Genomic DNA, 25,577 nt, shown 5'->3' on the forward strand with positions numbered 1-25,577 from the left:
TACAGAACAAGAAGGAGGGGAAGAATGGACTTTTCTAGAGGACCCACACTTAGACAGCAGAAGGAAGCAGAGGAACCTGAAAAGAAGCTAGAGAGGTGGAGGACCAGGCGCTTCAGATCTCAGAAGCTACAGGGCGAGGCGTCTGGTATAGATGCCCTAACTGAGCCTTCTGCTGAAAATCGACAAATGCTGGACAAAACAGACACCTCTTTCAAAATGCTCTACTGAGCTAGCTAGGGAGGAATAAAAACTCAGAAGCTAAACACTAACCACAAACGGGAATGCAGAGAGCAAGAGGAAAGTGCTGGCTTTTACCTCAGGGCCCTCACAGAATTGATTTTCACGGCCTTTTGGGGTACAGGAAACAGAGGACATAAAGGCCCAGGCCCACCCAAGATGCCACGACGGGTATCAGACTGGAAACCGCCTTCAGTAGAGGTTGGCCTCCCAAGTGCTACAACCTCAGGGTAAGGATAAACAGGAAGTAACCCCCCAAGACTCCAAGGAGGTTACCTGTCCAGATTATCGGTGTTGATCGAGGGAGAAAAAAAAGTCTCTAGTGCTGTCCCCCACCAGGAATTTGTAGCCACAAGGCAGCTCTGAAACAACGTGTAGCCCAAACTCATAAAACTTGGATGGTCCAGAAAACATCAAACAGGGAATCTAATTTGTCAATGACCCACACCGAGAGTGCCCTAAGATGCCAGGCAGAAGGAAACGTCAAACTGCCTCCGAGTATTCCCATAAAGCTCCGAGGAACAGTTCAGAAGTAGGAATCAAAAACATCCTGGGAAATGAGGCACCACGAGCCGGCAAGGAAGAACTCAGCAGAGCAGGCCCGGATGGAGAGCGCCGTGGTGGAAGTCAAAGCACGACACCCCGGGAGCCAGAGGGGCGCTCCAGGTATCAGACTTCCTCATGCTTCACATGTGGTTTACAAACATCCTCTCGTGGCTGGCTACTCAGTAGTTTAAAAACATTTAAGGAGAGGTGGCTTGAGCACTCGCAGTGTCTTGAATCACATTCAAAAGAATAGCTCCCCTGGCGTGGGAGGGCGAGAAGTGGGATGAGCTCTGAAGGGAGCGGCTGCTGAGCACGTGCTGGCAGGCAGTGAACACTGGGATTCTGAACACGGATGGCCACGCGGGGCAAGTCCTGCAGGGAGCACGGTTCCAGGAGATGGGCAGCAGGGAGAAGACAGAGAGTGAAAGAGACCAAAGGCCAAGTCCTAGAGGCGGCAGGAAGCGTGATGAGACCCTCAGTTGGTCACATTTACTGCTTATCCAAGGAAAAAAGAGTCCTAGCCAAAGAGAAGACAGAGAACTGAGACCTGCTTCAGTCCTAAAGCCACATCTAGGCTGAAAAGCAGGTGTGTGTCTGTGTGTGCGCTGTGTGTGCGTGTTACACGTGTGCGTGTATGCACAGTACTGCTTCTCATTTCAACTGCCTTCTTTTTTTATTTTTTAAATTAAATTAAATTTTTTAATAATAATATTTTTTATTATATNNTTTTTTTTATTTTTTAATGATTTTTTATTATATTATGTTAGTCACCATACAGTACATCCCTGGTTTTTTATGTAAAGTTCGATGATTCATTAGTTGCGTGTAACACCCAGTGCACCATGCAATACGTGCTCTCCTTACTACCCATCACCAGCCTATCCCATTCCCCCACCCCCCTCCCCTCTGAAGCCCTCAGTTTGCTTCTGAAAATGAGCTGTCTGCTTTTATCTATTCTGTGGTCAGCCTAGGAAGTAAGAGTCCACTAAATTTCAGTCTGAGATTTTTAAAACCTCAAAGCAATTTATAAAAATTTCCCCAATTCTGGACTGAAAAATGAAGGCCCAGGGAAAAGTACCCTTGTTGTTAATTGCCTATTCACAGGATCATTTACACCTCTCATTTGAGCGATTGAAAAAGATGTGCGCCCCCATCACCCGCTTTGGTAATTTTTATGCAATCATTTTTACAAGCAAGTACAATTGGACTTGAGCCAGAGTGGACACAAGGTAGAAATGACACAGTGCTTAAGCTGTATGGACACGGTTTGATGTGGTTCACCAAAGCTAGGCAAAAAGAAGCAAGCGGCAAAGACTCTGAGAAGCAAAGGCAGCCGGGCCCTCTCCTGAAAGGTGCGGCCGTTTCTAACACCTCGCTGCCCTGGGCTGCCCACGGTAGGAAGCGTCACGCCTTCAGTCCGTGGAAGGCTGTTGGTCTCCACAGAAAAGGCCCTGAAGCCCAGCTGTTTCACTCTCTCAAAAGCACAGCCAGCAGTCTTCTCTCCTGTGCCTATTCCTACCATCCACACGGAGGTCAAGTTTACCAAAGCAAACAACACACCAAAAACCTTTGCAACTACATGAGTGCTAACACGGTCACAGAGTAACAAGAGGCAGAACACACTGCAACGCCCAAGAGCTTAACCCAGAATGGCACAGGAAAGTACAGAGCGCAGAGACACACACACCCGAATGAGCCACACTACCCTGGAAGCGGGAGGCCTGCGTGGACAGAAAAAACAATGGGAAAACCTTTTCTGAAGACGATCACTGCTGCCCCTATTTCACATTTCTAGTTCAGATGCTTTCTGGACTGAAATTTAAGACTTTCAACTAATCCTCTATCCAAGTACAACCAATGGGTTGTTAATAAGGATAGCAACCTTATCCACATAGCGTCTTTCTTTTAAGGGGCTTAAAGTGTCTCACATATTATCACAATTACTTAATTAATATTCGGGGGGGGAAGTGTGTTGGGGCAATCATCCTTCTTCTTTGCACCTGCTGGGAAAATGGTGCACGACTGCACAGCTGACATTCAACGGGCACTTACTGTGTGCCAGGCACTTGTAAACAGTTTACGTTTAATCCTCACAAAAACTCTATGGGGCAGAGATGGTTATTATCCCCATTACAGATGAGAACACTGAAGCACATAAATATTATGTGGCTGCCAAAGTAACCAAGCAGGTAAGCGACTGAGCCAGATTCAGACACAGGCCGCTGGACTGCCTAGCATGTGCTCGTGAGCACACACCAGCAAGGCTCTGGAAATAAGTCGTCTCTCTGGCTCTCCCTCATCCATGGCTGCCATGAGCCTGGCAACTGCACCCCGGTCTCCACTCCTTCCAGCTCTCCACTTCCCTGTGTGAGGCTCCACTCCATGACTTTTGTCAAAACTCTAGCCCTTCACTTAAACACACTTCAGGAAAGTCCATGCATGCCTATAGCTGTAAAGACAGATGTCAGTGCCTTTACTGATGCCTAAATCGACACAAAGCCCATTTTATCCTACATATTCTACCATTATCTGAACGATTGTTTTTCAAACTTTCTAGATTATGATTAACAGAAAGCCATACACTTTGCACCATGACCACCATCCTGTACACACACACACACGTGCGCGCGCACGCATACACACCTCTGAAACAAATATCTAACAAAACCATACGTACCCGTGGTATGTATTATGCTCTTAATATTCTCTCTTCTAGTCCATTTAAAAATGCTCATTGTGACCTAGTAAATGGATTTCATGACTCAATAATACGGTGGGATTAACAGTGAAACACTCATCTAAAATTTATATTCTCTCTGGTTATCCCAGCTGAGTGAAAAATGAGCCAACAATAAAGGAAATCAATGAAAGAAGACCTCTGGCATTGAACGAACCACCCCAACAATTAATTACTCACTTCGGTAGCACTATCAGGCTCTGTTCAGATTTACACAATTTTTGTTCTTGCATTTAAAAAATTATGTCAGAAGCATTGTCACATTTCTTTTTTTCAAGATTTATTTTTTTCTGAGGCGGGGGCAGGGTGGGGCAGAGGGAAAGGCAGAGAGAGAATCTCTAGCAGACTCCCCACTGAGTGCAGAGCCCGATGTGGGACTCAATCCCAGGACCCTGACATCAGGACCTGAGCCAAAACCAAGAATCAGATGCTTAACCCACTGATGAGTCACCCAGGCGCCCCAACGTTGTCACATCTCTTATAAAGATGTATCATTTACCTTGAAGTAGCGTTGAGTCATAAGGTAGCTGGTGAAATTGGTACAGTTTCTAGTGTTTATAAGGCAAAACAAAATACAGCAAGAAAATAAACACTTAGGCTGAAGTAGAAAATGTTAAGGGAACAATGTCTAAGCCTGACTGGACTGACATAATATGGAAACAATCAAATGAACAGGTGGGGCTGACTCTGTAGCTAAACTGCTCAAGTTCAATTCAAAGCTTGAGTCCCGACTTGAAGACACTGAGTGGTGAAAATGCTAATGGGGAAGGAGGCCAGACAGAGCCAAAGGGGTGGTCTGAGAGCAAAAAGCCAACTTGTACACCATTCACCCTACGGCTGGAGTTAGAACCCAGCTCTCCTGGCCTTCAGATACCATTTCATGGATACAACAGCAAGCTTACTTCTGACCTCAAATGCTTACAATTAAAAAAAAAATCACTGAGATAATCTGCAGCTGGTTTAACAGTTTCAATAATACTAACAAAGTGATATTTCTCAAGCAGGGCCCTTTGTATTGTTCAGCGCAATCAGGCTTAGATTAGGCTTCCAGGAAATCCCTTTCTGGCACACTCTTGCGTTCCCCACTGTGGCAGTTTGAAAACTTTTCTTTCCCTCCTGTCTCAGAGGAATAATTGTCCCTTCTCCTTTCCAAAACTGCCCTACAAACTGGGCTTAACCCCATCCCCCTCTGCCTTCCCCAGAATCCTGCTTCAGAAAGATCCTTTCTCCCCTCTCACCTCCCACAAGCAAGGCTCCTCTCACCTCCCACAAATACATTCATTCACCTTTCTCAGCTTCCAAGCGAACTGGTTTTGTTTAGACTTCTCTATTATACACCAGGGTTACTTAACCAACCTGGGACCCATAGATAAGCTTCAGAGGGACTGAAACCCTAAAATGTTATGTAAAGTTTTGCATGTAAGTGCACTCTTCCGGGGATGAGAAACTATAATTTGTATCATATCAACAAAGGAATCCATAGCTCCAAACAGATTAAGAACCATGATTTCAAACCTACATCTCTAGACCCTTTTCTGAGGAGCAGACCTGAAATCGCTGCTGTCAATTCAGCCAAAAAGCCAAAACAATGCTAACAGCCACACGAACAAAACAGAACTCCCTATCCCTCCCTCCTTGCCCTGTCTTCCACCTGTTTCCTCAAACAAAACCCTTTTCTGACTTTCCTGCTCTGTCAACAGTGTCCCACCCTCGTCATCACTCAAGCCGCAAACCCCAGAGGGAAGATGATTCAGCCTTCCTCGCTGTCCTCTCTCACCAAACTGCTGCCCAAGCTTGTCATCCCCCACCCCGCCTGGCCACCTGCACTGCCGGGTCCTAGTTCAGATGCTGTGGACCTCTCACCTGGCCCTCTGACTCCCCCTCCCAGGCTCCAGGCTCCAGGAGCTCTCTGCTCCTGTCTAGTCTTCATAACCTTGTATTCAGTTCTGTCACTTATTTCGAAACCTTCCGTAGGTCTCCACTACTTCCCCAGGTATTAGCTCCTTCCCTAGCAAAGCCTTCCACCACATGAGCCCAGCTCCTCTTCCCCACGCTTCAACCAAACAGCACCCGGCTACCCTCGTAAACACTTTGCAATGCTTCCAGCTTTCCTTCTGCTGTGTCGAGGGTCAGAGTCTTGCCTCTGCCTGAAACTCCACTTCTTCCACCGGAAATGATAACCATCCTTCGAGGTTCAACCCAAACGACTATCAAATTTCATGCAGGCTTTTCCATGTAGGTTGGATGTGTTCTCTTCTTCCTGTGAATCCCCAGTGGATTTCCTCTGCATTTCTCTTACAGCACTGAAGGTAACTGGTCCATTTCGGGGCCAGACACATGTATCCTATCACTTCTGTCACATCCCCAAATGGGACTAGGTATCATTCCTTCATCCCGTATTCCTCCTCATCTGCCCTCCCGGCTCCCCAACACCACCCAACCTGGTACCCCGAAATGAATTTGATTTACAAGACAGTTGTACATGTTGACTGGAATAGCAGGAACAGATATTCCAAAAGCCATGGCAAAAGCTGATCTCTTTTTATCTGTATCTTGTATTGTTTCAGTGACTAGTTTAACTTTTTTTTTTTAAAGATGACTTCAGTAGTTAAAACTTAGGGAATATAATTTTCCAAAACTTTGCATAAGCAATCCGGCTGACACTTTTTCTAAAGTTTGTCACTTTACTGACTTCCCAAGAAAGAGTAGGGATTTCTAGCGCAGGTACAAAAACTAAGGCCAAGTACCACAGACAAGAAAGCAACTCCTCTGTGGACTACTCCAATGACAGCAACCCAGAATCCTAGGCTCTGGTGCTAAATGCACAACATCCAGAAATTCTTCCCATATGTTTCCATAAAATGGATTTTTCCTTCACTTTCTACTAAACCTGAGTTCAATAAAAAAGCCATCGTTATACAACTCCCAAGCAGAAGTCATTACGGTGAGGTGAGAGAGAGAAATAATGGCGGCTCCCCGCCTTGATAAGCCCATAGTATAGCAGGAGGCAGGCAATTCCTACATAATTATTACATAAGGCAGACTGAGGTAAGTGCTCTAATAGAGGGACCTGCAAAGTCTAACAAGTGAGAGGCAAGACAAACCCTACAGGGGGCCGGGGAGGGGAACACAGATGGTATATAAAAGGACCTAGGGCTGAGCAAGGTGGTGGATGGGCTTTAAAGAGACAAGAAGCCTGCAAGTAAAGGGGATAGAAAAACCAAAGAATCTGCTCTGAAAGTTCTATGTATATCGGAGGAGCACAGGACAGTTCTATGTGCTTGGAATGTAGGGTATAAGCCATGGGAAGCCCTTGAGTTGGTGTTTGTTTTTGTTTTTGTGGAGAGTGGGACACAGTGACATGATTGTAGTTCAATTAAAAAACCACTGGCAGCACTGTGTAGAATAAATTGGAAGGAGAGAAACTGAAAGAAGAAAAACCAGTTGGGAAGCATGGCTTAAGATAGGAAGCACAAGTAGAAACGGGAAGAAATATGTGAGAGTCACCAGTAAGTAGAACCTACAGGATTTGGAACCGGTGTAGCTATTACTCAGCCATCAAAAAGAACGATTTCTCAACATTTGCTGCAACATGGACGGGACTGGAGGAGATAATGCTAAGTGAAATAAGTCAAGCAGAGAAAGACAATTATCATATGGTTTCACTCATTTATGGAACATAAGAAGTAGGAAGATCAGTAGGAGAAGAAAGGGAAGAATGAAGGGGGGGTAATCAGAAGGGGGAATGAACCATGAGAGACTATACTGAGGGCTTCAGGGGGTGGGGGAATGGGATAGACCGGTGGAGGGCACGTATTGATTGCATGGTGCACTGGGTGTTATATGCAAGTGGTGAATCATGGAACTTCACATCAAGAGCTGGGGATGTACTGTATGGTGACTAACATAATATAATAAAAAAATATTATTAAAAAATATGTAGCTCTGGGAGGCAAGGCATGGGGAGAATGAGATACTTGACTTCAAGTTCTCAAACCTGAGCAACTGGGGATCTTCCTCATTGAGGGGCATGTAGGCTGCAGAGCAGGACTGGTGAGCTGCGAAGAGGTTGGAGGAGACAGCAAGCCTGTGATGCTCAAGGGCTCCCAGAGGAAGATGTTTGAGTGTTAGGCTGCTTACATTCACTGGATGCCAGTGTCAGGGCTAGATTTCGAAATCACCCATATGGTAATGACAGATTATGCAATGGGATGAAATGAAACCATCAAGGCAAAGTGAGTAACATGAGAAGGTGGCTGAAAGGGGACCACCAACAGACATGGTCCATGAAGGAAAAGACAGGGGCAGTGGAGACAGGGAAGGACAGTCAAGGTGCCAGAATAACACAGAAACCAGGACTTACTAGCATGGGGTACTCCAAACCGTTGAATGCTGGAGGAAGAGCAAACAGAATGAAGACTGAAGTGAGCCACTAGATTTGCCCAGTAAGAGAGCCTCAGTTCCAGAAGGTACCTACAGTAAAGCCAGATACTGAAAAGGGTTGGAGGAATGAATAAACTGGAGACGAGACCAGACTAGAATGTTCTTTCCAGAAGTTTGGATGGAGGCGAGAAATGGGCCAGTAGTTTAGGAGAAAGCTGGACTAATACTTGACTTTTTAGGGGTGTAAACCCTAATAGAGAGAAAAGATGTCAGAGAAAGGGGATCTTACAGGAGATGGACTGGGGCCTCTGCTCCCTCAAACCTGTTGTGTGAGCCATTCTTCAAATTTCTGATAATCTGGGGCCAGATACACAAAGCCCAAGATAGAACACGTTCCCTAACTGAATTTTCGTGGATTAGACTTACATTCTCACTTTCATAAATATTCCAAAGATGTGTTCTCATAAAACTCTCTTTGCCCTAATCGTTAAAGAAATTGTTTAGTACTGAAATAGGTTTTACATCACACATTTAATCAAAAACTGAGAAAAGGCTGAAAATGTGTTCAACTCTCTATCATTACATTCGTTTTAAGCATTACATCTGCATCTGTAATCAACATATGACTCATGAGGAGTACTTCATAAATCTTTCTAGACCTCCAGTCTTTGTATAATTGTCCCTTCCATCAACCATGAATTTCCTTTGCCCGGAACAACTCTTGATGAAATGTGGGAAGAGAGAAACCTTGTCTCACCAGAAAAAAAAATCTCAGGCCCTTATTGCCAAAAAACCTAAAAGACAGCCTCAGGGAGAAGGGCTACATTACAAATGTTCTCTTTCATCCCCTTCTGTCCACACAGTGCCACACTCGTCCTAGACTCAAAGTAAAGGCATATATATATATATATTTTAAAGAATTATTTCCTTGCTCTCCCTTTAGCATGTGCTTGCCTCTAAGTCTGTTTAGAGCTGAGCAGAGCAGAGGGAGAGGGGAGAGAGGATGCCAGCAAGGCCTGGTGGCAAAAGGAAGGTGCCACAGTCCGCCTCACTGCCTCATGCCTTTAAAGAGGATGAGCCAAGGCCAGGGGCACACTGGGGGAGGGAGAGCACAGACTACGCTGGGTGATGCTTCAGTCACCGGGCGCGGGCCATCCCACACAGACCGGCAGAGGAGAGGCCTGCTCCTCCTGGGAATGCTTCAATCCCCTTTAATAAACACCCTGGCACACACGGCACACCGGGAAGCTGGTGCAGAGAGTAAATGAAAGGGGAGACACTGGAGAACCTCCCGGCGCTGGGAAGAACCCTGGAATTTACCAGACTGTGGGCCAAGGGAAAGGCGTATCTTGTGAGGATCTCAAACATATCCCTTCTGCTGTGGCCTTCCTGTTTCAGCGCGAACCTCAGGTTTCTCATGTCCTGGTGGGGGGGGGAGCAGAGAAATTTGACAGTTCAGTCTTCAAATAAAGTGACATTCCTTAGCAAAAAATCTCTTCAACTAAAGGAGTGGAAGATTCACTTACCTGAAAGGGCAGTTAATCTAGATTATTAAGAAAATCACTGTTTTGTGTGACATTTTGAGATATCCAGTTTAAGAACACCTCAAAATATTCCCATCGTAGTCACGAACGTAAAGACAAAGCAACTAGTGTTAAAGAGAGGACAGAGCTAACATCGTTTTATAGCCGGAAAAACCAACCCTTGCCTCGCACACCATCCACGGTGTCTCTCTACTTCAACTGGTGTGTGCGCTGCTTTCCCTATAAAAGAGTATTTTATTCACAGAACTTCTCAAATGTGTACCTACTATCACATGTGAGCTCAAAATTGTCAAACATGTCATGAAAATACGGAAGCCCCCTCCCTCTCCCTCATGCTACTTTCAAGTCTCATTCTAACAAATCAGGAAATGATTGGCACTTTAAGCTCTCATACAAGTAAAGGAACATATTCTTCCCATCAAGTTGACTTGCACAGTATTCTACATAGACCACCAAAAAATCTCCCTGAAATATCAAGTTGTATTACCTATCAAACATATAACATTCTGTCTTACTTTCAAAGCTAGAGCTGTTTAGGTTGTTTCCTAAATCAATCACGGTGCTGTGACCGAGTGGCTGAGCACTCAAAACACCAATTCAATTCAGAAAAACGAGCCCCGTGGGAGACTTCAGGAAGGAGAGAGCTAAGCTGGTCCCTGGCCTCTTGGATGTCATGATCTTTACATTTTTTCAAACTGCTTTTCATTTGGTATCTCAGGAGTGCATTTAAAGCTTCCTAAGTCTTTGGCATGGAGGACTAGCAAAGGCCTTGCTGTATACGGGACATCCCAGAATGCCACTGGCAGCAGAGGCGGTATAAAGAACTAGACCCAAAGGCCTCTACGGAGTGACCCAGGACTGCTCACTCTCTGTACAGATGGTATCTACTGGGCCTTGCCAGCCCTAGAATTCTGTGCTTTCATTTTTAAAAGCACAGAACTGAATAAAATCCAAAAACCAATTCACAACATATTCCAGGGAAACTGGGATATTAGTTGTTGGCTCATGATGCAAAGCAGTAGTCAAATCAAAGGGAATAATAATTTCAATGAGATGACATGCCTCAAAAGGGTTTACAACTGAGCCACGAGCACAGTGTTGGATAGCCGAGGATCTGTGGGGCTCAAAGACCTGTGCAGAATTTTCCTCCTAACAGCCTGGTGTCAGCTGATAACTTCGTAACATCATTGTTCTTAACCACTTGGCCAGAATTTAGACCATTTCTAGATAACCATTTATTCTGATCCATCAGTGATTCCAACAACTACTTTCTATGTGCCAAAGCACAAGGGATTCAAGCAACTTCTTATTGCCATCTGATTCAGATGTAATTAAAGGACAGAAAGAATTACTACCTCATCTTGCCAACAAGAAAATTGAAATGGAAAAGGCAAATGACTCACAGGCGGCAGCTCACCAAATCTGCAACAGAAATACGAGCATATCCGAAGTGGTAAGTTCCACCTGGTCTCCTTAGGGGCTGCCTCGTCAGGGCAGGGTCCCTGAGAAAAGCCTTGTGGCAGAAGAGCCTCACAGCCCCCCTCGGCCTGTCTGACAAGTGGGTCACATGACAATGCACCCAGCCTCGCTATAAGAAACGAGTCCGAGTAAACACACCCCCGTTGCAACAGTACCAAAGGGCTGATATATGGAAACATCATTTCTATAACGCATCTCTAGAGAAACAACACCCATCGCTGCCGACCTCAAAATACCACAGTCCTTAAAGCGAGTAAACAGGGGTTAGACATGGAAGAGCAGGTTTCGAGGTGGTTAAGGTTTGGCTTCGTCTTTTTTTTTTTTTAAGGCTCCAAGTTGTCAGCAAGGGCTGGTGGGGTGCCTGGCGGTAAAAATTCACATATTCAGAGCTACCTTCTCCTCTGCTGCTAGACAACGTCCTCCGGGACTGACATTCCCCCAGGCGAAAGATGCTGCCAGCAAGCAGAAATCCCCGTGTGCACAGCTGGCAGGACCAAAGCTGTAGGGCTGAGAACGACCCGTCTCCCTAGAGCAACAGCTGTATTAGGGCTCTTGACTCCAGCTGCGGCCGACCTCTGCAGGCCGGCAGAGTCCACCTCCACCCCGCCACAGCAGTTCCCTTTCTAGCACCTTCAGGTCTGTTCCTGAGAACATGGGACTTGATTCTCGTGACACTGCAGTTCCCAGGGAGATAACGGAATGAACAGGCTGAGCTACAACACTGTTCTAGGCTGTCGTCTTGGTGCTCAACACTAATTCCAAGAAATAAAGGTATGTGTAACATTTGCGAGTGATGCCTGGTGAGTTGTCCCAAAGCCCCTTGTTTTTATAATAAACAGTCAAAAGGTAAGAATGTGCTTTATCTTATTAACTTTGGGGGGACTAATATTTAAATACAAATTCTTCCTATTGACAAGGTGACAAATAGGACTTTTAAAAAATTCTATTAGAATGAAAGTCGCTTTCAAAGTCGTCAATATTAGCACCCCCATTTTCCCTTGAGTACTGCAATATAACGCTCTACTCCCATGGATCCTTTTATGCAAAATGCAAAAACACTTCCTTAAAAGTAAATCCCTGTATTTCTGGGCCCCAGAGTGAAGACAGTAGCTGGGATCATAAATAGGGCATTTAAGGTAGCTTGGATTAAAACAAAAATCAGAAGAAGCCAAGGTGGGCAGTGATGGAGAATTTCAGTTCAGGCCTAACGACCACACAATCCCTTGGTCTGTGATAGAACGTACTAGTTAGTCTTCATCTTTTGTAAACTAGAGGCAATAAAACAAACATACCATATTCATAATCAAAACAAAATTATAGGAGACTAGCTTTAAGAAATCACAGTGCCTGACCAAAGGTCACATCTCCCAGATCTAGCCATGGGAACCACTGGAACAGATGACCTTCAAACCCCTTCGAGCTCTTTCTGGGATTGGATGTTATTCTATTCTATTATTATTCTGTTTGGATTATAACTGTCTGACACTTAATACCTAGAAAGGAAGTTTTCTTGCCAGAAGGTTTATCCTGTTGTCTGCAAAATGATCATCTCACTGTATTTGGATCCCAACTTTGCCATTCGTTGGACAATCTTAGCTCAGTGACCTAACTCTTCTTAGGCTTAAGGCTTCGTAATGATAAAATGGAGACATGACCGTCCATCTCAGAGGGATACCCTGAGGACTGAACACAAAGCGCCTAGCATGTGTCTGCTCCGACACAGGTGCTCAACAAACAGTTACTATTACAGCTGAGTACAAATGTTATTATCGTTAAATCTCTGCCCCCCCACCAGGCCAAAGCCAAGTGTGACCTCTGAAAACTAAGCAAAAGTTAGAAAGGTTCACAGAGGGTAAAATCTCTTAAATTTCTCTTTCCTTTCACTGTGTGAAGATGTCTAGCTGGTAACACATGACATAAAGGGACACCAGGAGCAGACTCAGGCAAAATCTAAAAAGTGTGAAAATTCTATCCATAAGTTTTCTTCCTATCCGGTCAAGCTGACAGAAGGACAGGTCTGAATCCTCGCAGGTCTCTGTAAGAGGAACTATGTCCCCAGGAGGTTTTGGAAGCCTGATCATGAGGGAAGAACCATTTTCGGGCCTTAGATGAACCAGGGTGTTCAATTCTTTTTTTTTAACCCCCCCATTAATTGTTACTCATCATTCAACACTAATGTATCTTTTTTCACATAAGAAAGTACTGAATCTCTTACTTTACAAGTAATATCTAGACCATAGGAATTTTCTCCTCTACTTGTCGCGCCTCCCATTTTTTCAATTCTGGAGATCACGCCCAGAGGAACATCAAGTATTAGAGCAGAATCCTGTAATGGACAAAAATGCAGAAGTCAATATTTCTGTCAGTGTCATTAAAACACCAAAAACATTTTTAAAAAACCATATGCTTTAGGGCACTTTTACGTTGGCCCTTTTTGTCACTTTCTATGAACAAAAATATGATACAGACCACACATAAAAGAGCAAGCATTACAATAGCCAGTTATGCAACCAAAATGCATCTCCAAACATCTGCCATTCTGCGGTGCCTACAGAATGAAGACTAAACTCCTAGGGACACAATTCGAGAGCCCCGTGGTGTCACTTGCAGCTGGTGTCTGCAGGCTTTTCTCCCACACTGTTCTGCACTCCGAACTAAGTGAAAGCCTTCACCATTCCTCAAGCACTGTCTACAATCAGACCTCTGTGCTTTGTCCATGGTGTTCCCTTTGCCCAGGATGATCTAGGTTTCCCCACCTACCAGATGTTTCCCCAAAAGCAGCATACAAAATACACCCCATGTAAGCCCTGGCTCAGCAAACATCGCCTCTAACAAAGCTCCACTTCCTAATTAGACAGAACAGAACTGACCACTCCCTCCTCTGCAGTTCTACAACACTCGATTCACACTGGGCTGCATCGCTTGCTTTAACCCGTCTGCCAGAAATGCACAGGTCTAGAGTCCCGACAGCAGAAACCCAACATCTGAAAGTAGCACCTAGCTGAGGCCTGGGTTCATCTCCCACAGGAGAAGGGCCTGGATGTAGAGCGATCCCTCTCCATCATTCCTTATCCAATGCTGGGTGCAAGGGGTCTGTACAAGTGCTGGCAAGCCAGAATCACATTCGTGGTATCACACCACAGTCACCACCAGCTGCCGGCAGCTACCACACATGGAGTAAGTTGTCTGTGCCAGCTGCTGCAACGGGGGCTCTGCACACCTCATTTTTCCAATTTTATCCTCCCAACCATTCCGGATATTGGTGTAGTATTCCCATTTCCTGACGTGGCAATCAAGGCTTTTGAAAGCTTCGGTAACTTGCTTAGTAAATATGGGGCAGGGTTGAGATTTGGGCCGAGGTCTGGGAGCACACATCAAAAGAGTCAGACACATGGTCCTACCCCTTTGACTCCATAACTGCACTCTTAAGAGCTTATCTTACAGCTACTGCACAACAGGATGAACAGTTATGTGAAGATGCTCAATGGAGCCAGAGGGGGACATCAGGGTGGAGAAAATGACCGTTAGTCAACTTGAAGGACTAAGCATGCAGCTCCGACAATAATTACAGTACATGGAAAAATAAGCTGAAGTGGAAAAAAGCAGCATACAAAATACACTGACTACAGTAATGTAAGATATATATTCACGTCGACAAAGATAGGGAGGCCTACAGAAATTTGTCAAATCCAATATTTTCTTAAGTGCTGTGATTAGTTTGATAATAAAGAAAATATTTTAAAGGTGCTTATTGAAGTTTTGTTCTTTAGAAGATGTTCCATTTAGGGGATACAAATAAAGTTTAAGTTTTACTTGAAATCCATCTCCTTTGTACAATACAAAAACTAAGCATTTCTTTATACTAGAAACACAGCTCATGGGTATTCTAGAAAGTCAAAAAGTGTAAGAATGGGCTACATTCATGCCATGGAATACTGCTCAGCTACAAAAAAAAAAACACCCAACGAACTACAGATGCACACCACGATGTGGAAGGCTCTTAAAGACATCATGCTGAGTAGTAGATAAGGCCAATTTCAAAAGATCACGTACTGTATGAGTTCATGTATGACATTTTTTTGAAGTGACAAAATTATAGAGATGGAGAAGAAAGAAATGGTTGCCAGGGGGTCCAGGGAAGGAGGGTGTGATTATAAAGGGGCAGCAACAGTTGCAGATTTGATTGCTAGTGTGTGATTCCATGACTTTGTACATGGGATCAAACATCATAGAATTATATGCAGAAACATACGAAAAAATGAGTGCATGAAACAGTGGCAAAGTTGAAGTACAGTCAGAGTCTTAGTTAACTGTACGGTGCCATAAATTTCCTGGTTTTGATGATCAAGCCGAATAGTTACTAGAGAAGCTAGGTAATGCACTTTTTTTTAAAGGTTTTATTTATTTATTTGACAGAGAGACAGCCAGTGAGAGAGGGAACAAGATTCCAAAGGCCAATCAAACTCAAAATGAGTTTCTCCTTTTTGTGAGTTTTTTGGGGTCTTTTTTTTTAAAGATTTTATTTATTTATTTGACAGAGACAGAGACAGCCAGCGAGAGAGGGAACACAGGCAGGGGGAGTGGGAGAGGAAGAAGCAGGCTCCCAGTGGTGCAGGGAGCCCAATGTGGGGCTCGATCCCAGAACGCCGGGATCACGCCCTGAGCCGAAGGCAGACGCTTAACGACTGAGCCACCCAGGCGCCCCAGGTAGTGCACTCTTTTCCAAGTTCTTGATCATTCATAATTATTTCAAAATAAAAAGTTAAAGAAAGCGTAAGAGCTCAGTTACCATGGTATAGAGAAAAGAGTGCAAGCTATTACGCCGGACAAAATTGGTTCAAATGGAGTTTTGACATTTATTAGCCAGATAACTTTCGCAAGTTACTGTACCTCTCAGCCACATTTACCTGTAAAGTGGGGATGATTAAAGATCATGGACTTAAGCACCTGGCATGGTGCCTGTCACATGGTAGCTAGAAAACAATGGAACTCATTATTACTATCCCAGAGACTATCTTAGTGTTTGGAAGACATAACTGTGCTCTACAAATGTACTGGATCAGCACACTCTTGCAAAAGCAGCTACAGGTCTTTTTCTTTGTACCCATGAGGAGGCATTTTTTAGTTGTTGCCATGGGGTGAGACACGTCACCACGTGACTGCAATCCAAATGTCTAGAGAAAAAAAAGACACTACTCTGTAACTGTGTACATACACAGCTGAATATTATAATGTATTTACTTCTCAGCACAATCTAGTTATTAAAAACATACCATCAGGCAACCTGTTCTGTCTGGACTGAGATTTAGGAGTGTCCAAGTGTATTCCTAAATGTCAAACTTACACCTAAAAACACATAGATTGGACACTAAAAGTCTGATACTCTAAGATCAACATGGTAGCAAGAATGTAAACAGAAAAGATGAGCTCTTACTGTTCTTTGTCCTTGTATAGAGGAAATTCTATAGCTTTGATTACCCTGACCCAACATAAAACAGAAAATGGGACAACTGAGAACCAGCCAGTTCCTGACCATAGGCGCCCAGTTTAATGAGGATACTTCCATGTTCTCCCTGAACGACAGGTTCAAGATCAGATGACCCAGCAGGCCAAACTGGAAGATCCAGAAATAGGAAAATTAGCTTAACTCTGTAGAAACCTGAGTTGTTACTATCTAAATAGCATTAAATATTTAAGAATTCTCAAAGGTCCATTCTAACTCAAAATTCTGTACCTCTAAGGATTTAAAATACTTGAGAAGTAAACAGAACAATCTAAAAAAGACGCATTCATTTACCATCTCTCTCTTGAGTGTATACTGAGCAGCAAAACCCGTCCTGGATGCTAGGAACCACAGACATAAATAAGATGCAAGTGCTGCACTGATGGGTGATAGGACACATGTACCCAATGAGCCACGATGCCAGGTTGCAAGGACCAAGAGCCATCAAAACAAAACAAAACCCATGTCCAGACTAATGGGATGAGAGGTCAGAGGAGGGCAGAATAATTCCTATTGACTGGGTCTCATGAAGGTTCTGTGGCAATGGCAGTGTTAAAGATGATCCTTACAGGATGGGGTAATAGCAGTTGCAGATTTACCTTCCCCAAAACAAGCCAACAGTGACATCAGCTACACGTGTGGGGAAGTATGAGGACTTTATAAAAAACTAAACAAAACAAAAAACAAGTGGGGATCAGGTTTACGAGAGGGTGGCAAAGAAATTCCCCAGGGATCACCCCAGGGCTTGGATCAGGGTGACTGGGATCTATGGAATGTGTTTCGAGAAGAGGAGCATAAAGACAGACCGGTGCTCTTTGACGACTCCTTTGGCAGTACTGAGTGCTGTGCAGTAGCAAGGAAGGGACTACACCCATTCCTTGGAACCCGGAAGCTAATGATTTAGGGCAAGTTGAGAAGGTAGGAGAACCCGAGAGTGGAGTGAGCTAGGTGGGAAGCAAAAGAAGGAGACAATGACCATAGGGGAAGCACTGGCAATGACTCAGGCTTAGGCCCAGACAAGAGATGGGATCCCACCAAGAGATGTGAAGAACACAGAAAGGGGTTTTGGAGAATGATTAACATTGTCACTTTGAGATATACCAGCTTGGAGGCTATGATAAATTAATCAAGTCCAGATAACCAGGAGGCAGCTGGAATTACAGAACTGGGAGAGATTCCAAAGGCCAATCAAACTCAAAATGTCCAGAACTAACCACATGATGTTTCTCTCTCCAAATTTCATCTTCCTGTCTCAGTGGCTGGTGCTCCATCTGCCCAGTTACAAAAGCTGGAAACCTAGGAGTCATCCTTGACATCCGCTTCTCTGTTATCCCTCATCCAATCTCCCACATTTACCTCTTAAATCAACCTTGAACCTGTCAACCCCTCTCCAACTTTTCTGGACCACTGGAACATGGACTGCTGCTCCCCTCCGAGTCTGCCCTCCACACCGCAGCATAGGTGATCACTAACAAAAATCAATCTGATGCTGTCATTCCTTTGCTTAAATCATGTCCAAAGCTTCTCGCTGCTCAACTCCAAACACCTCCATCCTTAACAGGGTCTACAAGGCCTTGGTCATCTGGCCCCACCCCCACCCTCCTGCCCATTCCTCACTGTTCTCCCTGCCCCCAACCCAGCCACGGCGAGTCCTTTCATGTTCCCCTTGGTCTCAGTGCCTCTTGCCATTCTCTCAGCTGATTCTCCCCACCAAGGCCCTGCCAAGCATCTAGGTAATTCCTATTCATTCTTCAGACCAGGGGTCAAACATCATTTTCTCAGGACAATTTCCCAGGCTCCTCAAACAGCTGCACTCCTGTACTACTCGCTCCTGGGCTACTCGCGCTCGGCACAACTTGCTGTTGTATACCCGGTGTGATTATCTGATCGATGTCTGGAGGTCCCATCAGAACGAAAGCTTCATGAGGGAGAGACTGTGTCTGCTGTGCACACCATTAGACCTGAATGCCTGGCACACTGCTTGACACAAAACAGCCTCTCAAATGGTCAATGGATAAAGAATGAAATGAAGAAGTCTGGGGGAAGAAAGGGAAGAAAGAGGATGGTACTATCGGCAGGGGGGGTCGGGTAGCAGGGATCTAAGACACAGAGACTTGAGCAGGTCTGTGGGCCAATGGAAAACACAGATGGAAGACACAGAATGGCCAAAAGGGCATGAAGGCTCTAAAGGAAGTAAAAGAGGAAAGGAGAAAAGGCTCAAGTAGAGGAATTTTGTTTTGGAAAAAAGGCAACCATTCCCTTCCTCTCAGATGAGAGGAGGAGGAGAGCATGGGTGAAAACAGACAGCAGAAGGTAGTGAGGGGGGTGGTTTTTGAGAGCTCAGGGAGGAAGGCTTTTAACTGGTCAGCAGAGCAAGACAGGAAGTCGGCTGAGGAACATGGAGGATTGGCCAGTGATGCAGTGGGGGATGGAAGGAGAAGATTAAAAAGAATTGCCCAAGCAGGAGTAGACCCTGAGGTCTGAAAGCCTGCACTTGTAAGGGAACTAATGGATTAAATCTATGTGACTTGCACAGCAGGACCAGTTGCCCACAGACTCTCAAGTTTGGGGGTTGACAAATTGGGAACAACATGGCAATAGGGGGCAAAGGAAGGTGTCAGCGGACATTGTTTTCACCTGAAAACAGCACTCATTTTGCAGCCGCAATATAAGGAGATGATTCAAGACTGAAGTTTAACAGAATACCTATAGTACGGATCCTATGTTCCCACTGAAGTTCCACTTAGACACATAAGGATGTTTTACTATAGTCTTCTCAGCATTATTTCGGCTCCCTTGAAGTGAAAAGAGGTGCTAAATCTGCTAGACTGAAGAACCTAAAGAAGGACAATCTCAAAAAGTCTCCATTGTATTTTCACGAAAAGAAAAATACTACAGGAATCCTTGTCGGTCATCCTTGTAATGAACTTGGTGGGCCTTCCCTCTGGGAAAGAACACAGGTCTGGCTCTGGATGTCCATAATGGGAGAGGGCGGTGTTCAAAGCTTACAGCTCCAGTTGCCAATGACAGAGATCATGGAAGCTAAGCACTGCCACACTTGTTAGATGCCCAGCTGCTAGGTGGCATAACACCTGGCATCTGCTCAAAGCTCATTTCAGAACCGAGTATTTGAGAGACAGAGTCTGACTGACACACAAGCCATCCACCCATCTCAATTCTCCAAGCCCTGTCTGTACACTGGTAAGCCATTGAAAGGCTAAGTAAACAGACCTCATTTTTCTAGTCCCTCAAAGAAATACCTTTACCAACTACAGATGAATGTGTGTTCCATCTTTACAGAGGGTCTTAAATGGCATTAAAGCATCTTTGGGGGGGCGCCTGGGTGGCTCAGGGCGTGATCCTGGCGTTCCGGGATCGAGCCCCACATCAGGCTCCTCTGCTGAGAGCCTGCTTCTTCCTCTCCCACTCCCCCTGCTTGTGTTCCCTCTCTCGCTGCCTGTCTCTCTCTCCATCAAATAAATAAATAAAAATTCTTTAAAAAAAAAAGCATCTTTGGGTAATATTCTGCTTGAACAAGGGAATCATTATATTCCTATGTTTTAGAGAGAGATCTCCTTGAATTGAATCCAGGAAGAACATACTGTTTCTGACTGTCAGAAAATGAAAGGTGCATGCACAACACGTTTCTCATCTCATCAGCATCACTCAGTCGGAAGGCCTAAATGCCTCCATTCCTCTAGCTACCACACACCTGTCACAGTCCATTCCAGCTCAGGGCTGTGTGGAGTGACCAGAAGCGAGAAATACCAACTTTCACACGGGATTACCTCTGGGTCGAAGGGGAGATGGCGTTTCTTCAGCTGGGTGGGGGATCCACAGATGTTTAGGTTATTTTTTATAAACTTCCTATCTTATATATTTCAAAATAATTTTTCAAATGGGGTGGGGACGGATGTATGCTCTAGGTGAAAAATAACGGCCTGAAGGAAGGTCTGGAGGAGAAAGCACAGGGCTTCATTAGGGGTCAGTGAGTAGGGCACCTGAGCCGGAGCATGGAGTGGGCACACAGGAAAGAGGTGGGAAGGTGCCATGCCCCGAACTCCCTGGCTAAGGCAAAGGAAATGAGGGAGGAAAGGAGCCACGGAGAGTTTCTGAGCATGGAGATGGCACAACTATTAAGAGGGCTTCAGGAGCCAGAGAGAAGGGAGTGGTGAGAGGCTGCAGGCATGGAGGCCAATGTGTGGCTCCTGTGATGGCCCAGGACAAGAACTCGGACTAGGGTGGGGCACACGTGAACACTGTGGAGAAGGGAGGACAGAGGCAGGGATCCCAGGGCTGCTGGAAGACAAGCAGCACCACCCGAGAAGCAAGAAAACCAGAGGAAGGGACTGGGGAGGGAGAAAGAGCTGAAGACTCCCACTTTGGCCCACGCATCTGGGATGGGAGGCAAAAAGCCCAGGGGTCTTGAGCAGGCAGTAAGAAATGAGAAAAGGGGAAGGCACCTGGGTGGCTCAGTGGGTTGGGTGTCGGACTCTTGGTCTCACTCAGCTCAGGTCGTGATCTCATGGGTCGTGGGATCGAGTCCTGCATCGGGCTCCATGCCATGTGCAGAGTCTGGGGATTCTCTCTTTCTGCCCCTTCTCTCCCTCCCTCCCACCCTTCCTCTTTCTCTCTCTCTCTCTCTCTCTCTCGCTCTCTCTCTCAAAAATAAATAAATCTTTTTTAAAAAATGAGAAAGGGGCCAGAAGAAAGGCAGCCCTCAAAACCAAAGAAAGTCCAGGAGTGACTAGGGGATGGCTCTGCCTGTCAGTTGTGGCCAGAGGGGCGAGAGCGTGTGGGAAGGAGCGCGGCCAGCATGCAGCATTATCCTGTCAGAAGGGACTGCAGCCGGGGAGCAGAGGAAGCCCTGGGAGGAGCAGGACTAGAGAGAAGCGTGCAGGCGCCTGGGAGGTGGAAGGAGGAGCGAGAGACCAATCAGACTGACACTGACGTCTCCACAGAATGGGTTCCCACTGGAGCTCCCAGTGACCTAATGACCACCCTCTGTGGCCTCTGCTCATTCTTTATCCTGCTGAGCCTTGCAGCATTCTGCCCGTGGTCTGCCCCCTTCTTTTCTGAGTCTTTTCTCTTCTACCGACTTCCACCAAAGCCTTTGCTCAGATTTTCTATTGCTCTGACCGCCCCTGCTTTCTCTTCTCAGCTGGCACTGGGCCTCCCCCCAACCCCCGCCCCAGGAGAATGTTCGTGCCCCTCAGCGCACATCTCCTTGTCACATCTTCTTCTCAGGTAATCGTGCGGATGTATGCGGCTTTCACTAACTCTGACGTGCTAACCACTTCACGAGCTTCAGAGTCACGTTTCCAAATGCTTCAGAGACATCTCCACTCAGTGGCTGTATGGTTATTAAGTCCACATGTTCCGAGAATCCCCGGGGGCTCATCTCCGACGTGTTCCTTCTCCCGTGAGGTCCATTTCAAAGGCAAAGGGTCACAGCCATCATTCTCGACTTGAGTCCTTCCTCCAACTCCCGCCTCCAAACGGCCACCCCATGCTCCTAAACCTTCTGCGCTCTTCTCTCCTCCTGGTGCAACGACAACTGTGTGAGGCCCTGGCTGCCCACCTGGACAACTAACTTTTCCATCGCTCTCCCTGCTTCCAGTCTCCCTTCCTAATCCATCAGACACACGGCAACTGGACGTCCCTTCCTGAAACCCACATCCTCCACGTGATTCTCCCCGTAAGGTGTGTGCTGCTGACCTGTGACTTGCGAGACTCTTGGGGCGGACTCTTCTTCCAGCTTCATCTCCTGCAACCCCACTCCCCCTCCAGCCTGTGCTCCAGCTCCAACAGACCACTCAGATGTTTCCACAGTATGTAGTCTTCTCCGTATCATCACACAAGTGAGAGGGAAACTCTCTACCTGATACGCTCCTCCCTCTCTTCCCTCCTGTCCAGGAAATTGTTACCATTCTTCAAGACTCGGTTCAAATATCACCTCCTCTACAAAGCACGCTATGACTCATCACTCAGTTAATCACCGTCTCCCTCGTAACCTCACAGCGTTATGCAACCACTGCAGGCTTCGTCATATTACACCCCAATTACTCGCCTCTGTGTCATTCACCAAGCTCGGTGTTATTCACTGTGCTGCTTGCTGAAGGTTCCAGAATAAACTTATGAGCACATGAATGAACAAAGGGTTACTTTGCCTTTCTCACCCACTATAGCAGCTGAACCCAAAGTGTTTTGGAAAGGAAGTTGAAGCAGTCTTCCCCCGGCAGTCTACAGACTACAGAGTACTACATGCCTAAAGTGCCCCGGCTGTGGTCACAAGATGGACCCCAAGCCAAATTCCTGAGCACCCTCAAGGTCAAAAGGGGGCTATGAGCTTTCCAAACTCCAGAAGCAACGTTGGTATTTGAGATGCCATGATTTAGTGAGATCCACGCTGCAGTCAAACCACAGCGATGAAGCTTGTTCCCTCCCGAGTTCACTCACAGAATATGTTTTTACTGAGTGCCTACTGTCTACGGGACACTGTGCTAGCTAGGCACAGAGGACCAAAAGGACTCGGCATTAGTAAAGGCCACAGACATACAGCAGCAAATAAATAAGACCTGAGTTCCTTCGTTCAGCACAGCCCGACCGAACATCTTTAATGTGCTAGGCTCTGCCCTCAGCACTGAGGGGACACAGGGGCGAGGGAGGGACAGACAGCCAAGGAACAAGACGAAGCAGTGAAATATATAAAATAGGAGGCGGAGGCAAGTGCTCAGGAGTAACAAACAAGCATAGAAAGGAAATGGCGTGTTGGCCAGTGTGTGGGGGGGCTCATGAGCAGTAAACGCTAACAGAGAGGCATGGGAAAAGGCTATGGGGACGTGAAGAGGGAGGGGCTCCTTTACAGGAAGCTGGAGGAGGCTCCGAAGAGGGCAGGATTGTTGAGGTGGGTTCTGAAAGACAAACAGCCGCTTCTGAAGGGAGCATCCAGGTACAGTGAGAACAGCACGTGCAATGCATCCATGTGGAGGAATGGAGGGGCCTCGCATGTTGGGAGAAGGGAAGGTGGTCTTACAACAGCATGGGCAGTAGTGGCCTGAGTCAAAGCAAGAGAATCACAAGAATTTTTATGCCACGTCAATGAGAGTGGATTTTACTCTGTGGGCCACAGGGAGCCAATCAGAGTTTTAGACTGGAGAAGTAAGCTGGCCGGCCTAGTTCTAAGGAGGATCACTCTGGAGGCAGCATGCAGGGCAGAGTAGAGGGGGGATGACCACAAAGGAGGGCCACAGTGACAATCTAAGGAAACAACCACTGTGCTTCCACTGTCCTGAGGAATGGGGCGGGTAGGAAACCTTGCCCTTGACACCTCAACGAAGTGGGACTGCAGACTCCCGAGTAAGACCGTGCTCCCACTGCAGTGTTTACCTACCTGAAACAAACAGGCGTCCACTTCAAAATGCCAGTGAGAGGACAGCTCTTTGTCAAACACACAGTTTGCAGTGGAATCCACAACTGATGTTCTTATTTAGGACTTTAAGAAACACTATGGTGACTATGTTTTGAGGCTTCTGCATAACCACTTACATAGCTTGCTTTATAGGATGTTTTCTGCCATTAGCTTCTTGCTTTTATACTTGGACTAAATGTTATAGCCGATTGGTCAAAATGTTTATGTAAAACAGTGGAAGAAGAAACAAGTTAGTAGTCGGTGTCAAATGGGCCTTTTGGACACCCATTCGGTGCTAATCCCCACCTTCTACAATGCCATATAAAAACCAGCTAAATCTTGCCAAGTGCTCCCCCAATTAATTGCAAAAGTCCCACGTGCTCATTCCAAGTGGAGGGGAGAAAACAGAGCACAAGTCCACTCTCCAGCTCTCCCAAGTACTAACACGCTCGCTGTTATTTCCTTCCGGCCTCTTTTCTACAGACAGTTTTTGCTTGCTTTATGTAGTTGAGCTCGTACAATCTTGTCATGGCACCATAGTTTTCAACATTTCCCCAGCTCATCATCAGTGACAGTATAAAATGGAACCGGGCATGCATGGCCGGCCAACAAGCCAAGAGTCTCAGAGGGGAAAGGCACTGTAACACTTGCTTTAATTCTCATTTTTGACGACTCTTGCATATATTAGCATAAAATCTCTCAATCTGTCCCAATCTGACCCCTGGGAGCCATACTGAATGAGTCTGATCCCTGCTCCACAGAAGGTAGCTCTGTCATGCCTCCCTTCCGTCTTCTTTTCCTCAGATGAAACATCAACACTTGTTTCAATCATCGCTCATACTGCAGCCCCTTCACAAGCCTGGTTCCCTCTGTCTGAACCCTCGCTAATTTGCCAATGTCCCTCTTAAAATGTGGCACCTGGATTTGAACACGACACTTCAGATGGGACTACAGTCTCATTTTGTTAGCCATTATATTATACTTTTGTTAGTTTAGCCTACAGGTTTATTAACTTTGTCATCAGTCATGCCCAATTACTGGATCAAATAAGCTTGAGCCCCTATTAAGACAGACCTCCTCCACCCTTTGTTGGTACAACAGGTTTGTATAAAGTAAATGTTATCTACATGAAATGTTGTATCATTAGTTTCACTCCAATATCCTAGTCCATTAAGATAGTTTCAAATCGCAACTGTGTAGTCTAGCACACTGACTTCTTTGCGGTCTTTCACATACTGGACATGCATGTTTCCTGCGGGTTCAACTGCATTGCATTAGAAACACTGCAGACGAGGGGCCCTGCACAGCAACACATTCATGACCACCCTTCCTGGTTGCCATCGAGGCTTTAAGCCACAGTCTATAATTCCATCTAGGTGTACCGCCACCGTTCAGCCCATGTCTCTTAGTCATATGCCTTGATTAAATCAAGACAAGGTGTCAGTAACACAGTCCTAAAGAAATTACAGGGTAAAAGCAATGACACAAAAGCTAGATTCCCCCAACAGTCTCAACATCTCCTATATATAAAGTGCTGTTGGGCTACTCTTCCACGTACCCTGGACCTATCCATCCCCCCTTGGTCCATCCCTCAAATACAGTTGCCCTTTCAGGCTGGCCTGGACAACGGCGACCTACTGTATCTACTGTAGGTCCTTCAGCAACAGCCACGGCAGCTCTTCACTCATCCCTTCACGTCTGGAACACCTCGTCTCCATCTCATTGCTCCATCAGTGG

General features: G+C 45.9%; 1 protein-coding gene across 5 annotated transcripts in view; it reads right to left on the minus strand.

The window, feature by feature from the left end:
* Positions 1-25,577, minus strand: part of MTM1 (myotubularin 1) — a 96,802-nt gene that overhangs the window by 43,287 nt on the left and 27,938 nt on the right. For all 5 annotated transcript variants that reach the window (XM_040628117.1, XM_040628116.1, XM_040628114.1 and 2 more), the window contains 2 exons: positions 13,142-13,252; positions 9,224-9,325 (listed from right to left, as the gene is read on the minus strand). In XM_040628117.1, the coding sequence (XP_040484051.1) occupies positions 9,224-9,325; positions 13,142-13,252 (213 nt within the window). The remainder of the gene's footprint in view (positions 1-9,223; positions 9,326-13,141; positions 13,253-25,577) is intronic.

The sequence above is a fragment of the Ursus maritimus genome, assembly GCF_017311325.1.
Source record: "Ursus maritimus isolate PB19 chromosome X unlocalized genomic scaffold, ASM1731132v1 scaffold_X1, whole genome shotgun sequence".
Taxonomy (NCBI): Eukaryota; Metazoa; Chordata; class Mammalia; order Carnivora; family Ursidae; genus Ursus; species Ursus maritimus.